Genomic DNA, 17,034 nt, shown 5'->3' with positions numbered 1-17,034 from the left:
ACTATGTCAGCGCAGCACATGAGCTGTTCAACTCCTAGTAACCCATTTTGCACAGTTATGCTACTAAATCGGCCCTGATGTGCTCTCATTATCATACACGGTCATTGATAATGGCTACTCTCGGCCTGCGATGTGTGCTACAGTCTTTATTACACATCTTTATTACACCCGCTTGCACTTTCATTATGATAATGATAGCGTACAGGACAAGAGCGCACCAGGGCCGGCAGCCCACTGCATAGTAAAAGGCACTCGGCCTAAAGGGACATTTCCCAGTGGAGTACATTTTCATCCGTCTCTGGCAACACATGAAGTAATAAACAGCCCAAACTCTTGCTACTGAAACACAGTACATTAACTGACCCTATTAAACTTTTCTACCTAGTAACTCACTCTGCCTAACTAAATTTATCTTCCTCACTGGTGTGTCTAAATGGCGTCTGGCCGTGACATGGCAGATATTTCCTATCACATCAGTGGCTGAGCTCACAATGGTGTCTGTGCTTTAGACATAATGAAGAACCCGATATACTAGCCAATATATTCCCTCCTGATTGGCTGTAAAGCTGACTGAAAAGCATTGTGGACAAACCTAAAAGCCTAGGCCCCACCTGGGGACATTTGACTCTCCATCTTCATCTTCCCTGCCCTGTTTTCTAGTGTACTGAATTTTAAATGTAAAGTGGCGGGTGTCACTCATCCCTAGTAAGTACAATCCACTTGAATCTTTGGCGTCTGTTACTGATTTATTCTGCCCTCAAAGAAGGTTTCTCTTAAATAAATCTCTGTATATGTGCTTTTTTTCACCTGCCAAGTTGCAGCACTAAACAAAACAAAGCATCCCCAAGATAAAACCTTCCATTTATCTACTAGAGTCAACAAACAGCAGGGCTAACATTACATGATTAAATATGAGGCAGTCGCTTGATGTTAAATTCCAATCTTACTTTTACACAATTCTGCTGCTGTTTGTATTTTTGGGAATTTTACACTATGTTATTACTATCAGATGATGTGATCAGCTATAAACGCGGCATCTGAGGGGTTCAATGATGGGGGGGGTGCAATCGCTGTTCCCCGTCATTTCGCACACTACATACAAAGAAATACGCTTTGTGACAAAGTAATTCGTCACAAATCAAATTTCTTTGCGAAATTCTGCAAAGCAACCAAATCAATTTTTTTTTATAACTTCTCTCATTTCTAGTCATCACTATATAGGAACAAGAAATGAATGCCACACAAATGCATTTTTTTACTGAGCTGGTTACAAATAAAATATGCAAAGTAATATTTTATAACTTAAGCAAAATAAATAATACTCACCTTCACAAGACTCTAATATGTGGACTACATCTCCAATTTGAAGGGAAATTTGTGGGGATCCTTGGCTTGTAAAACTACAAATTGCTGTGAAGAAAAAAAAAAAAATGTTAAAAAAAACCCCAAAGCAAATATATAGTCCATCCATGTTCTTTTGCACTGTTCTTGGCTTGGACTGCCATCTAATGGTCATTGCTAAAATTAAAAACATGATTCCACCTTCATGCAAAGGTTAACAAAATTGTACAATTTTAGAAGTAAAGTTTATCGAGTAAGAATTCTAGCAATCTACCACAATTACCACAATTCTAACACTCCAGTGGAGACAGCAGACCACTTAAAAGGGGTTTTCTGGGATTTTAATATTGATGACCTATCCTCAGGATAGGTCATCAATATCAGATGGGCAGGGGTCCAACTTCAGGCACCCCCACAGACAGTGGCGGATTATAATAGGGGCATTTGGGTGGGCAGCCCCGAGCCCAGGGTGAGTGAAGGGCCCATCGCCGATTCACCATACCAAACGCACCATTTTGCGCCACCAGTGTAAATCTAGCAACACTTCACTTACGAGATGCCTGCTGCAGTAACAGCCGGGTACCGCGGCTCCACGCCCGTCCGGTGGAAGCTAGGCGGAAGAGTGAGGAGGATTCAGAGCGGGCCTGGCACGTGACTCAGTCACTCACAGCAGCTCCTCTGCACAGAAGGCGAAGCTCCTTATACATGCCAGCCACCGATATGCCCGCCCAGACTGTGACCTAACTAATGCCTGCCCCTCTCTTCTCAGTGCCACTTGCCAGTCAGCTTCATTAGACCGTGGGCTGGGTCTGTGGGCGGCAAGTGGCAACTACAAGAAAACATCAAGGACTCAAGGAGGACCTTACAACAGCTGCCAGAGTGAGCAGCAGCCAAAGCTCCAGCCTCCATAGTAAATTTAAATGATTGTTAATGATTGCAGTAGGGCAGGGAAGTGGGCTGTATGAGTGTGATAGAGCAGAGGCACTGAGAGCAGTAGTGGCTGAGAGGCTCACTGAGGCCAGCAGCAGCCATTTTAGTCAGATTACAGCCATTCTGCAGCTTTGGCTCTAATCTGACTGAAATGGCTGCTGCTGGCATTAGTCTCTTTGTCACTGCTGCTCTGCCTCTTTTGTCACTGCCCAGAACACCAAGTGTGTTTGACCATCAAAATGGTGGATTATTAATCGCACACCAAGTGTTTGAATATCAAAATGGTGGATTATTAAATCTCCTCTTCACAGGTGCCTAGCCTAGCACACCGAGATCATAATGGTGGATTATTAATCCCTGTATGTTCCTCCACATTTGGTGGTCCTGCCCACTAATTTCCAGGTGGTGGTCCGAGATATTCTCTCTTGCCAACAAGGTTTGTCTTACCTCCCTCCAAACATCCCCACAATCGGCCCTTTTGTCTATTACCTCGGATGAACATCATACACACATCTTCACACAGATGTTAATAGCAGCTCGCCTCTTGCTCCCTAGATTTTGGCTTCAAAGTTCCAATCCCTCTATGGAACAATGGCACATGAAAATGGATCAACTCCACATGGGAAACACGCACACGTCACATTTCTCAAAAAATGGTTATTACAGTCTAACTATAGATTCCCCCTAAAATCCACCTCGCCTCCCTATGGCGTGAGCCAGATATCCGCTACACCTTAGCCTATGCAGGTTCTGTTGTTAAATACCACCCACAGCTCTTCCTGGGCCCTCGCCAGTGAGCAGAGCAAGCGTCCGAGTCTTCAGACAGTAGATATGTAGGGTCTTATATCCATCCTTGTATTGTACTTTCTCAACAATGCTGTATTATAATGTCTCATGTACTCACTATGTATTCACTGTGTACTTCTTGGGCTTACATGCCCTGTACCTTGGTATATGTTACCTTTCCTTGTTATCAATGAAAAACATAATCAAAATATAAACAAAAAAAGAACATATAACTGCACCGCAAAAAAATAATAATCCACCATTTTGATGTTCAAACACTCGGTGTACTGGGCTGGGCACCTGTGAGAAGGATCAATAGTAATCCACCATTTTGATGTTCAAACACTCAATGTGCTGGGCTGGGCATGTGTGAGGAGAAGGAACAATAGCAAGCCACCATTTTGATGTTCAAACACTCGATGTGCTGGGCTGAGCATGTGTGAGGAGAAGGATCAAAAGATCCTATGGGTCAGAACACAGAATGGGGGAGGGGGCGCAGTGTCATTGATAAATAGAGGAAAGGGGCCCAAGTTTGGGAAACAGCCCCGGGCCTATGATGCACTTAATCCGCCCCTGCCCACCAATCAGCTGTTTGAAGAGGACAGTGGTGCTCCGATGAGACCCACAACCTCCCCACCACTTACCAAACACAGCGCCATCCATTGGATAGCAGTTGTGCCACTACTGTGTATTGTGTCACTGGCCTAGGAAGAGGCCACAGCGCTCATAGAGCATCACTGTCTCTTTATCTGATTGGCTGGGATGCTGACAGTCCTGAGGATAGGCCATCAATTTCAAACAAATGCAGTGCAATCTACAGGAAGCATGTTATAAAGCAGGAGGAACAGAAATGATTGATTAGATAGATCTAATTTTCATATATTAAGTATAAAAGCAATGTAACCAATTGTAGAAGAAAACTTGAAAGAGGGCGGCACTCGCCACTGCTGAATGAAATAAAATCCTTTATTCTTCATGGATAAAAGCGATTCAGCAGGAGCATAGCAGCAAAGTATCACGGACACAAGATGTTCTGGTATCCGTTTAAGGAGTCAGTTTACAGACAGCTTGCTACCGTAAACCATCAGGCCCCAACTCGCTTCTGCATTTTAATAGCTTCCACCACAAGAATGTCAAAAAATCTGTTCCATACAGTCAATTTATTTGTCTGAAAAATAGGCTGCTTTGCAGAGGGTATATGGAGAGAGAAGTAGAAAGTGCTAGGAAAAAAGCAGAGTCGTTCTCACAAGAATAGCTTCTGAGTAGGTCAAAATGCAACACACATACAAACAATAATAGGTTTGTGTTCACATTCAAATATAGCCGATAGAGTCGATAAAGTGCATTATATATGAGAATTGAGATATTTTAAAAGATGAAACTAGTCCATCAAACTACACTGGGAGCAGACCTATAATAGCCTTCAGAAGGTGCCACACTATTAAAGACAAATTGGTCAGGAGTAGAATACGAGTAAGGTCAGCAAATAACTGGTTAACCTCGAATAGACCGACTGGCAATTATAAGTGTGGATTCTGCTCTTTTTGTAGTTTTAACAGCCAGCTTAAATATCTCACGTTTGGAGGTGTCTCACATGTAGTCACACAATTCATCATATGCAGAAGTACTTACGTTGTTTATCTGGTCAAATGTATATGTGGGGCTTTTTACATTGGTAAGACTATACACCCTCTCTTTGAAAGGTTCAGGGAGCACCATAACACCTTAAGGACCGGGAAAGGCGGCACCAAGCTGTATGAGAACATCTGCAATTCACATGGATGCAATCCGCACTGCCTCACCTTCTCAGGGCTAGAGCCGAACATGCCCTACGGGGGCGACAGGCACCGTGCACTCCTGAGGAGGGAGGTTAGGTGGATCATGAAAGCAGCCGCACTCGGTCCCCTCAGACTTAATGATAGAAAGGACTTAAGCGTGTTTGTTTAAGTTATGCTATCATTACCTGCCTTTATGCATGCCTTGTGTTGTTGCAAGCATTTATTTTAGAATTAAGTGTTTAACTTACAAGCATCTATGTTGCCATAACAAGCGGACGCCGTGTCAATAAATTCTGACGCATACCAGCGCAGTGAGGTCAGAGGCCAGACAAAGCACGAATCTGCACGAAGCGGCCATCGCCGCTCTTGTGTCTGTGATACTTTGCTGCTATGCTCCTGCTGAATCGCTTTTATCCATGAAGAATAAAGGATTTTATTTCATTCAGCAGTGGTGAGTGCCGCCCTCATTTTTCATGTTTTCTTCTACATTTGGTTATCTATTGAGACTTTTCACTTTTGGGCTGAGCACCACGGTCACTGGCTGTACAGTCATGGCCAAAAGTTTTGAGAATTACATAAATATTGGAAAAGTTGCTGCTTAAGTTTTTATAATGGCAATTTGCATATACTCCAGAATGTTATGAAGAGTGATCAGATGAATTGCATAGTCCTTCTTTGCCATGAAAATTAACTTAATCCCCAAAAAACCTTTCCACAGCATGTCATTGCTGTCATTAAACGACCTGCTGAGATCATTTCAGTAATCGTCTTGTTAACTCAGGTGAGAATGTTGACGAGCACAAGGCTGGAGATCATTATGTCAGGCTGATTGGGTTAAAATGGTAGACTTGACCTGTTAAAAGGAGGGTGATGCTTGAAATCATTGTTCTTCCATTGTTAACCATGGAGACCTGCAAAGAAACGCGTGCAGCCATCACTGCGTTGCATTAAAATGGCTTCACAGGCAAGGATATTGTGGCTACTAAGATTGCACCTCAATCAACAATTTATAGGATCATCAAGAACTTCAAGGAAAGAGGTTTAATTCTTGTTCAGGCTTCAGGGCGTCCAAGAAAGTCCAGCAAGTGCCAGGATCGTCTCCTAAAGAGGATTCAGCTGCGGGATCAGAGTGCCACCAGTGCAGAGCTTGCTCAGGAATGGCAGCAGGCAGGTGTAAGCGCATCCGTACGCACAGTGAAGCGAAGACTTTTGGAAGATGGCCTGGTGTCAAGAAGGGCAGCAAAGAAGCCACTTCTCTCCCAAAAAAATATCAGCGACAGATTAATCTTCTGCAGAAAATATGGTGAAAGGACTGCTGAGGACTGGGTCAAAGTCATATTCTCCGAAGAAGCCTCTTTGCGATTGTTTGGGGCATCAGGATAAAGGCTCGTCCGGAGAAGAAAAGGTGAGTGCTACCATCAGTCCTGTGTCATGCCAACAGTAAAGCATCCAGAGACTATTCATGTGTGGGGTTGCTTCTCATCCAAGAGAGTGGTCTCACTCACAATTTTGCCCAAAAACACAGCCATGAATAAAGAATGGTACCAAATCACCCTCCAACAGCAACGTCTTCCAACAATCCAACAACAGTTTGGTGAAGAACAATGCATTTTCTAGCACGATGGAGCACCGTGCCATAAGGCAAAAGTGATAACTAAATGGCTCGGGGACCAAAACGTTGAAATTTTGGGTCCATGGCCTGGAAACTCCCCAGATATTAATCCCATTGAGAACTTGTGGTCAATCCTGAAGAGGCAGGTGGACAAACAAAAACCCACTAATTCTGACATTCAAAGAACAGAAAAGAAAAATGGATACTGTGGCTCGATGTACATTAGTCCAAGAAGTGACTATGAAAGAATGGGATGCTAGCAGTCAGGAATTGGCCCAGAAGTTGATTGAGAGCATGCCCAGTCGAATTGCAGTCGGTCCTGAAAAAGAAGGGCCAACACTGCAAATACTGACTCTTTGCATAAATGTCATGTAATTGTGGATAAAAGCCTTTTAAACGTATTAATTAATTATTAATTATATTTCACTACACCACAGAAACAACTAAAACAAAGATCTAAAAGCAATTTAGCAGCAAACTTTGTGAAAACTAATATTTGTGTCATTCTCAAAACTTTTGGCCACGACTGTAAAGATACAGATTCAGATAAAGACCGAGTCAGACTACAGAAAGCTAAGTTCCACAAGAAGAGGAAAAGTTCCTATTCAATCCAGCCAGCATAGCAGAGCTGAGCGAGTACAGATGTAGCAGAGCTGAGAGTATTTGCCTGCCAGAAGTTAAGCCAAAACCTGCTGATAACCAAGTGAAAGCCTGTAAATTGGATGAATTTTTGCCAAAGTAAAGCTGTTAACTACTTCAATAAAAGTCTGGACTCAAGTTATTTTACCCTCATCTTCATCACCTATCCATTTTAGTTGCACTGCTGCGGATGACAACGCCTGGGGTTTCAGGATATCTAGGTAGGAGCGCCATGACAAGTGCTAAAGCCACACTTAAAGGGACACTATAGGCAACCCTTATACCACTCCGGCATTCCTACACTGGGGTCGACCATCACCTTCTACATAGGGGGACCTACCTAGTCCCTCATTGCTGAAATGCAACTGGTGTCACGATGTCACACCCAGCAGCTCGTTTCACTTGCTCCCCTTACAGCGTTCACTTTGGCCTTTATGCCGGTACTCCGGCTGCCCAATGCGCACGTGCATGCGCACTGCGGACTGAAAGAGAAAGGCTTGTTAGCCGAAATATTAGCTCTGTAATAAACTACACAGAAAGGACGTGCTGTCTCCGTACCTTTATTTTCTATACTCAAGACAGGTCATCAGTATCTGATCGGTGGGGTCTGACACGCAGGTCCCCAGCCAATCAGCTGTTTGAGAAGGCAGCAGCGCACCTTGCGAGCACCCTTGCCATCTCCATGCTCACCAAGCACAGCCCCATACACTGTGTAGCTGCTCAGCCTAGATCATGCTCAGCCTCATTCACTTAAATGGGGCTCAGCTGCACCTAAAACACGTGGTCAATGAACATGTTGTCACTGGCCTAGGAAAAATTGTGAATAGGTTGCAGCACTACTGTGAGCACAAGTGCCTTCTGGAACAGCTCATTAGTGGGGGTCCCGGTGTCGGACCCCCACCGAACAGATACTGATGACCTATACTCTGGATAGTTTATCAGTAGTAAAATGTCATAAAACCCCTTCAGAAACAGCAGAGACATTTCTGCTGCTTCTGAACATCGGAAGAAAAGAACAAATGTACCATTTGAATTAAGTTTATTTGTGCTACAGCGTTATGTAAGAAGCGCAAAAGGTAAAATTTTGGTGACAGACTCCCTGTAAAGCAGTCATCTTATCAAAGATATCCCCTTTTCATCTAGGAGCTACAGCGGCAAATAATGGCCACAAAAGAGGCAATGTTGTATTACAAAAACAGCTGAAGTGTAATAAAACAGGAACTGCACTTATAGAACAGCTCTCTCTGTCATCCTGGTTATAGTGAAAAGGTGCTCTAAGTCAGTACAATGTTTCCTCACTGCTGTTTATACGTAGCAGTTTCTGTGCAGTTAAAAATGCATTGTAAGAACTACATTGCAGTTTTGATGTGGTTGCAGTTTTGATGCGGTTGCAGTTTTTACAGATGAAACATGTAAAATATATGTGTTTCACCTGTAAAATCTGAAACTGCAACAAAAATTGCATAATTGTTTTTGCAGAGCTCTTTTTCCTTTCAAATAAGACATCCGACAGGACTTTAATTTCCGTTATGTATAACGTAACAAAACGGAACCGTTATTTGTGCATTAGGACGGAGAAAAACAGAATGCCTCTTAAAGGGTTCCGTTTTGCATTCTGTCCTAAAATTCTGTTATTTTATAACAGAACCCTACAATGAAATTTATAACCGTAATGCGAACCTGCCCTAAATGGGGTAAATTATTCAACTGATCCAGAAGCCACAACACACATGTGAACAGAGCCTGAGATATATTTCTGCAGCTTCTATCTCCTTCCTATCATATAATATTCTATATTAGTGTCATGGCTGAGGATGGGGAAAACCTCAGCCGTGCGATGCCAGAAGATGTTAATGGGTACTCAGCCAGAACAACAGAAATAGGGAGCAGGTCTCCTCCTATTGCGTCCCTAATCTGACCCTAACTCCTAAACCGTATGAGCCAACCCTGATAGTAGGAGGGCTCATACACCGGAACCTAATAGTCCCTGCTAGCCCTCAGGGTGGCCCTGGACTAGGAGCTGGGTAGACAACCTGTTCCTCCTGGACGCGGAGAAACAGGAGTCTAAAGTGGCCAAGCTACAAAGAAAAGGAAGACATGAACAACCTATGGCAGGTAAATGTAACAAATACAACACCTACCTGCCACAGACAAAAAGCCTGGAACCCATGTGCAAGTGCTGCTGTCCACAACACCACAAACAGACACAGCACACACCACACAATCACACAGGAACCCAGGACCATAAGCTGCAAAGAATAAAGACCATACAAACATCTTCATAAAATCTATGACAACAAGGGTGGCCCCCACTGGCAGATGGTAAATAACAGGAGGATGTCTCCAGCAAGCATGGCTTAAGAACCCCTCAGCTTAACTGAAACCAGCAGAGGCTTTATAGCCCAAAGTAGCCACACCCACACTCAGACACACCCAGTGCACACACACTGAGGGCGCTAACCCTTCCTTAACCAGGGAGTGTAGTGAAACCACAAAGGGGAATACACACACAAACACTCACTGCAGCTGTTTCCGTCGACAACGACATGCGTGGCAAACGTGTCCTGGGAGCCGGCCAGAAGGCCGAGACACTGCCACCACATGTACACAACACCACACGTTGCCACGGGCAGCCGCAGGCGAAGGGAAGTCTCACAGTGCACACACCTAAACCTCGTGCACACCAAACACATAAAAGGCACACCTAACAAAGACAGGTTGCCAGGTGCAACCGCATGCCTATTGCAGCAAGCTGCCTAGCACCGCTCAGGCTGCACTGCTGCCACATACACAATGTTGCCAGCGGCAACCACAGGTGAGGCAACATACTATAGCCCTCACCTGTGATTGACAACAAAACCAAGACCGCAGGCAACTGCGTGCGGTTACAGGAGTCACGACCATGACCATGGTCGTGACAATTAGATTGACATTTTGAGGACTGAAGAGATTTCAGAATATTTTGAGAAAGCAAGACAAGGTTAGCGGAACTAGAAGCTGTAGGAAGGCGGGGGAGGTGCCACCTTCTTGTAATATACATGACAATTTCCTGTATATTCATATATACTAATGTGTTATGCATAAATGTTATTCTTCTGCAGATTCATAAAAAAACCCTCATAAAACTGATAATTGGAAAATCAATAGTAAATGAACATAATAATGTCTAGAATAAACATACAACTATCCTAAGTGAAAAATAATATAAAGACAGACTAGATGGACCATGTGGACTTTTTCTGCTGCCATTCTTCTATGTTTCTATGTTTCCATTCTATGCTATTTTATCAAATAAGGAAGAGAAATTTGAACCTGACCCCAGAGTCAGTGGGATCCAATAGAATATGTTATAAATAGATACATCACATCAGTCATTGCTCCTGCAAAAATGAGGTAATATTAACAGTTAAAAGTATTTTGCAGAAAACAATCCATTAATAATAGAGCACTATATTTTTTATTGTACAGAAATCAGAAGTTCCCCAATTGGTAAATAACACTCTTAGGTCTCCTAGGACGCACACTAGTCATAGCAATTGTAGCAGCACAGCGTGGAACAGAGAACACAGTAGATTTGCGGCTGTGTAGGGGTAGTAGTAGTAGTAGTAGGGCGAAAGCAGTAGATGTGTGGCTGTGTATAGATAATGGTAGTGGCAGTAGTGGGTGTAGCAGCTGAGGCAGCAGAAATTGCAGCCTTACTGTATGGAACATGATGGATGGTAGGCAGACAGACAGCGACGGTGTGTGAAAATCTTCATGGATCCATGCCTCATTCATTTTGACAAATGTAATTGTCCATTTGCTGTGAAAATGCTACCTACTGCACTGAAACCCCTTTCTGAGAGAAAATGATGGCTGGACAAGACAGTACATTGATAGAAAACTGAGCCAGTTCTCGCCACTGTTCAAGTCTGCCTGTTCACAAGTCCATGGAGTCCGGGAACATAGTATGTGCAGGAGAAAAGGCATATTCCAGGTATGACTTAAACTAGTTGTTTAGGCAGTTCAATGTCCTTCAGGTCCATGCAGCAGTTTTCTATCATGTTACAAACTGAACTGGCTGTTGCAGCTTCTGCGACTTGTAGTAGACAGCGGGAGAGAGGTGATTTAAACTTGGGTGAAGATTTGGAGAATGACTAGATATGTTTTACAGACAGCTGACCAGAAGTACGAATGCCATAGAAAAGAATAACATTTGTGTGAATGCATAAAACTGCATCACATTTGATTAAACAAATATTACAGACAGCTGGCAAAAAGCACTAATGCCATAGAAAAAGAGAATAAAATTTGTCTGAAGTCATGAAAGTCTACCCTCCTTGAAAATAGATGAAAAAAGTTTTACAGACAGCTGGCCAGAGGGAGTAATGACTGCTTGCTGAATTAAATTTGGGTGAAGGCACAGAAGGTTTACCACTCTGTTTAGCACACATTTTATTATGAGGCCTATTTAAAAAATGCCAAGTCACAGGTTTGGTTGAAAGTGACACATATTACCATTTCATGAAAAAAATGAACTAATTTTAAACTTGATGGCAACAAGCTGAAAAGTAAGTGGCACTGATATAAAAAAAAAAAAAAAACTGGACCAACAATTTGCTACTAAAGTCCCATTCACACGTACTTATTTTTATTTCCGCAGATTGGATGTGGACCCATTCACCCCAGCAAAATAGATAGAACATGTCCTATTCTTGTCTATTTTGAGCAAAGCAAAGCATTTGAAGCAGAATTTGGTCTAAAGTTTAGGAAAAATTTGATTTGCAATGAATCCAAATTTATTCGCGGTTTGTGGTAATGAATCCATTTTTTACTAAAATGGCGGCTAATGAACTTCCGGTTCCAGTGCCTGCATGTGAGCAGCAGAGAGAGACGGCTCCGGAATCCCTGACCGAAAAACGAGTCATATTGCCCAGAAACTCATGTATTAGGAGCATTCTATTGCTCCAATCGAAAGCCAGGGTCCTGAAGTGGTGAATGGACCGTTTTATTATCACCATGGGCAAAAAAATCAAGTCCAAGTCCTCGGCTGATGTTCCCGCCGATCTAACTAAAGAGGAAGACATGGCGCCTGACGCTCCTCCACCTCGCGCTGAGGACGAGGAGGATTCATCTTCCATAATGCTATCACAAGAGGTGAACACAGCAGGAGGTATTGACTATAAGCTACTAGCAATTGAAGTGGCCTCACGACTGGCTACTGATTTACAAGCCACACTGGAGGCATCAGTGAAAACCTCCATGCAACAAAATACATGAAGCGTACGGCATACATATTAGGACATCGTCAGACATCATCCACAACTCCATCCTCCGTCAGGCAAAACTCCATCAGCCCTCAGACATCAGACAAAACTCCGTCCTCCGTCAGGCAAAACTCCATCAGACCTCAGACATCAGACAAAACTCCGTCCTCCGTCAGGCAAAACTCCATCAGACCTCAGACATCAGACAAAACTCCGTCCTCCGTCAGGCAAAACTCCATCAGCCCTCAGACATCAGACAAAACTCCTTCCTCCGTCAGGCAAAACTCCATCAGACATCAGACAAAACTCCGTCCTCCGTCAGACAAAACTCCATCAGACCTCAGCCATCAGACAAAACTCCGTCCTCCATCAGGCAAAACTCCATCAGACCTCAGACATCAGACAAAACTCCGTCCTCCGTCACCCAAAACTCCATCAGACCTCAGACATCAGACAAAACTCTGTCCTCCGTCACCCAAAACTCCATCAGACCTCAGACCTCAGACAAAACTCCGTCCTCCGTCAGGCAAAACTCCATCAGACCTCAGACATCAAATAAAACTCTGTCCTCCCTCAGACATCAGCCAAAACTTCGTCCTCCCTAACTCAAAATACGCCCTACTACACACACTCTTCACCTGACGGAGCTGCTAGCTGCTGGAGAGGCAAAGGACCTGTGATGACATCATGACCATGTGACGAGTCACATGTGTGGGAGGGGTCAGATGTGCACAGCAGCTGGTAGAGTGTACAGAACAGTAGCCATCAAATAGAGCTCTGTACTAGAGATGTGTGTGTAACCTGCATGTAGCAGAGCTGTGTACTGTGTTACAGAGATGTATGTGTAACCTGCATGTAGCAGAGCTGTGTACTGTGTTACAGAGATGTACATGTAACCTGCAGGTAGCAGAGCTGTGTACTGTGTAGCAGATCTGTACGTGTAACCTGCATGTAGCAGAGCTGTGTACTGTGTAGCAGAGCTGTATGTGTAACCTGCATGTAGCAGAGCTGTGAACTGTGTAGCAGAGCTGTATGTGTAACCTGCATGTAGCAGTGCTGTGTACTGTGTAGCAGAGCTGTATGTGTAACCTGCATGTAGCAGAGCTGTGTACTGTGTTACAGAGATGTATGTGCAACCTGCAGGTAGCAGAGCTGTGTACTGTGTAGCAGTTCTGTATGTGTAACCTGCATGTAGCAGAGCTGTGTACTGTGTTACAGGGATGTATGTGCAACCTGCAGGTAGCAGTGTTGTGTACTGTGTAGCAGAGATGTGTACTGTGTTACAGAGATGTGTGTGTAGCCTGCATGTAGCAGAGCTGTGTACTGTGTATATAGAGCAGTGTGTGTAACAGCATGTAGCAGAGCTGTGTACTGTGTTACAGAGATGTGTGTGTAACCTGCATGTAGAAGTGCTGTGTACAGTGTAGCAGAGCTGTATGTGTAACCTGCATGTAGCAGAGCTGTGTACTGTGTTACAGAGATGTATGTGTAACCTGCATGTAGCAGAGCTGTGTACTGTGTTTCAGAGCTGTATGTGTAACCTGCATGTAGCAGGCTGTGTACTGTGTTACAGAGCTGTATGTGTAACCTGCATGTAGCAGAGCTGTGTACTGTGTTACAGAAATGTATGTGCAACCTGCAGGTAGCAGAGCTGTGTACTGTGTATATAGAGCAGTTTGTCTAACCGCATGTAGCAGAGCTGTGTACTGTGTTACAGAGATGTGTGTGTAACCTGGGAACTATAAAAAAGTATAAAAAAACCCATAAATATTCAGATCACCCCCCTTTTCCCAAAATGAAAATAAAAGACACATCATGGGTTTCGCAATGTGTAAAAACGCCCATTGTATAAAAATATATTCCCCATACGGCAAACAGCAAAACAGAAAAAAAAAAAGAGTCCAAATGTCCGATTTGCCGTTTTTGGTCACTTCATTTGCTACAAAAATGTAAATAAAAAGTGATCAAAAAGTCTTAAACACCCCAGAATGGTATCAGTAAAAAGTTTAGATTGCCCCGCAAAAATGAGCCCGCACCCAGCTCTGTACACATAATTACAAAAAAGTTATGGGGCTCAAAATATGGCGACAAAAAAAATTGGATATTTTTATTTTTTACCACTATTAAAACGCAAGAAAAACTATACATATAAGGTATTGCCGGATTCGATCTGACCTGTAGAATAAAAGTAACCAGTCAGTTTTATCGCACATCGAATGTCGTAAATAAAAATCACGTAAAACTGTGGTGGAATTGCTTTTTTTTTTCAACAGGAAGAATGGGCAGTTTTACCATCTGAGAAAATAAAGACCCTCATCCATAACTACCACAAAAGACTTCAAGCTGTCATTGATGTTAAAGGGGGCAATACATGGTATTAATAACTGGGGTGTGTAAACTTCTGATCAGGGTCATTTGAGGACTTTGTGTTGTGATTATGATTTATAAAGAGTAAACACCGTTGTTTGACATAAATGGCTTCAGCCGACCACTAACCATGAGCGAGAGAGAAGTGTCTGTGGTATCAATCATATTCTTTGAACAATGGTTAAAGGGGGTATTCTCATCTTAATGATCGCTGTTAAATCTGTTAATGATTTGACAGTGATAATTTTTCTAAATACATTTTATTACCCAATTCCCATCCTTTTTTAGAAAATAAGTCCCCTCTTACCTGATGTTGTCTTTGGTCTCCCCTGGTCACGGCCACCTCTCCTGTCGAATCCAGCCGGGCCACGCTTGCGCAGAAGACGGAAAATTCTCTCCCGGCTGGGCCGCGCAATGTCCTGAACGCGCATGCCGCTGCGCATGCGCCATGATGACTTCTTCCTGGCCAGTATAGTACAGAGCCGCGAATGCGCACGCCGACTCTGTACTATACAGGCCAGGAATAAGTCACCATGGCACATGCGCGGCGCTGTGCGCGTTCAGGACATTGCGCGGCCCGGCCGGGAGAGAATCTTCAGTCTTCTGCGCAAGCGCGGCCCGGCCGGGAGAAGAATACAGGAAGTGAACGTCACGCTCAAGGAAGGTAAGTATGAAAAAGGGAAGATGAGAATACCCCTTTAAGAAATCATAAATTCTGCAAGGGTATGTAAACTTATCAGCACAACTGTAAGTAGCTGTGTGATATAAATCTGTGGAATATGGTAAGTACAAGAGGATGTGCACCTTAAATCCCATCTTTGTAAGGCCTCTTGCACATGGTCGCTGTGTGCCTGTGGTCGTATTGTGGACCACATACGGCGGTTCCGCAATACACAGGGCACCAGCCGTGTGCATCCCGCATCCGTGATGTCGACCCATTCACTTGAACGGAACAGAAACACGGATCGGATCCCCACAGAAGCACTACAGAGTGCTTCCGTGGTGTTTCTGGCCATGCCTCCGCACAGCAAAAAAGTAGAACATATTCACGGACCCATTCAAGTTGAATGGGTCTGGATCTGTCCCGGCTGCTGCACGCACGTTGCCCGTGCATTGGGGACTGCAAATTGCTGTCCCCAATGCACGGAATGGACCAACAACGTTCATGTGCAAGAGGCCTAACACTTGTGATCTGTGTGAAGCGGCATATGTGCATTCATGTTGCATGTATTTATTAATTAGGGTTACCAATTCTGAGTAACTCGGAGTGACAGGAGATTTACAGAATCAGATTTTTTTTTTTTGTCGTCATATTTTGAGCTCTATAACTTTTTGGTAATTATGTGTACGGCGCTGGGTGGGGGCTCATTTTTTGCGGGGCAATCTGAACTGATACCATTCTGGGGTGTTTAAGACTTTTTGATCACTTTTTATTTACATTTTTGTAGCAAATGAAGCGACCATAAACGGCGAATCGGACATTTGGACTCTTTTTTTTCTTCTGTTTTGCCGTTTGCCGTATGGGGAATATATTTTTATACAATGGGTGTTTTTACACATTGCGACACCCATGTATTTTTTTAGTTTTTTTTTTTCATTTTGGGAAAAGGGGGGTGTTCTGAATTTTTATGTTTTATTTTACACTTTTTTATAGTTCCCAGGTTACACACACATCTCTGTTACACAGTAAAAAGCTCTGCTACATGCGGTTACACACACATCTCTGTAACACAGTACACAGCACTGCTACATGCAGGTTGCACATACATCCCTGTAACACAGTACACAGCCTGCTACATGCAGGTTACACATACAGCTCCGCTACACAGCACACAGCTCTGATACATGCAGATTACACATACAGCTCTGCTACACAGTACACAGCACTGCTACATGCAGGTTACACATACAGCTCTGCTACACAGTACACAGCTCTGCTACATGCAGGTTACACATACAGCTCTGCTACACAGTACACAGCTCTGCTACATGCAGGTTACACATACAGCACTGCTACACAGTACACAGCTCTGCTACATGCAGGTTACACATACAGCTCTGCTACACAGTACACAGCTCTGCTACATGCAGGTTACACATACAGCTCTGCTACACAGTACACAGCTCTGCTACATGCAGGTTACACATACAGATCTGCTACACAGTACACAGCTCTGCTACCTGGAGGTTACACATACATCTCTGTAACACAGTACACAGCTCTGCTACATGCAGGTTACACATACAGCTCTGCTACACAGTACACAGCACTGCTACATGCAGGTTACACATACAGCTCTGCTACACAGTACACAGCACTGCTACATGCAGGTTA

The 17,034-nt window shown here is 43.7% G+C and overlaps 1 protein-coding gene across 3 annotated transcripts in view; it reads right to left on the bottom strand.

The window, feature by feature from the left end:
- DOCK2 (dedicator of cytokinesis 2) overlaps window positions 1-17,034 on the bottom strand; it is a 1,177,826-nt gene that overhangs the window by 1,091,130 nt on the left and 69,662 nt on the right. For all 3 annotated transcript variants that reach the window (XM_044280877.1, XM_044280878.1, XM_044280879.1), the window contains exon 2: window positions 1,327-1,410. In XM_044280877.1, coding sequence (XP_044136812.1) covers window positions 1,327-1,410 — 84 coding nt within the window. The remainder of the gene's footprint in view (window positions 1-1,326; window positions 1,411-17,034) is intronic.

The sequence above is a fragment of the Bufo gargarizans genome, chromosome 2 (assembly GCF_014858855.1).
Source record: "Bufo gargarizans isolate SCDJY-AF-19 chromosome 2, ASM1485885v1, whole genome shotgun sequence".
NCBI lineage: Eukaryota > Metazoa > Chordata > Amphibia > Anura > Bufonidae > Bufo > Bufo gargarizans.
The sequence above is the reverse complement of the archived record's forward strand: the minus strand, read 5'-3'. Positions and strand labels throughout refer to the sequence as shown.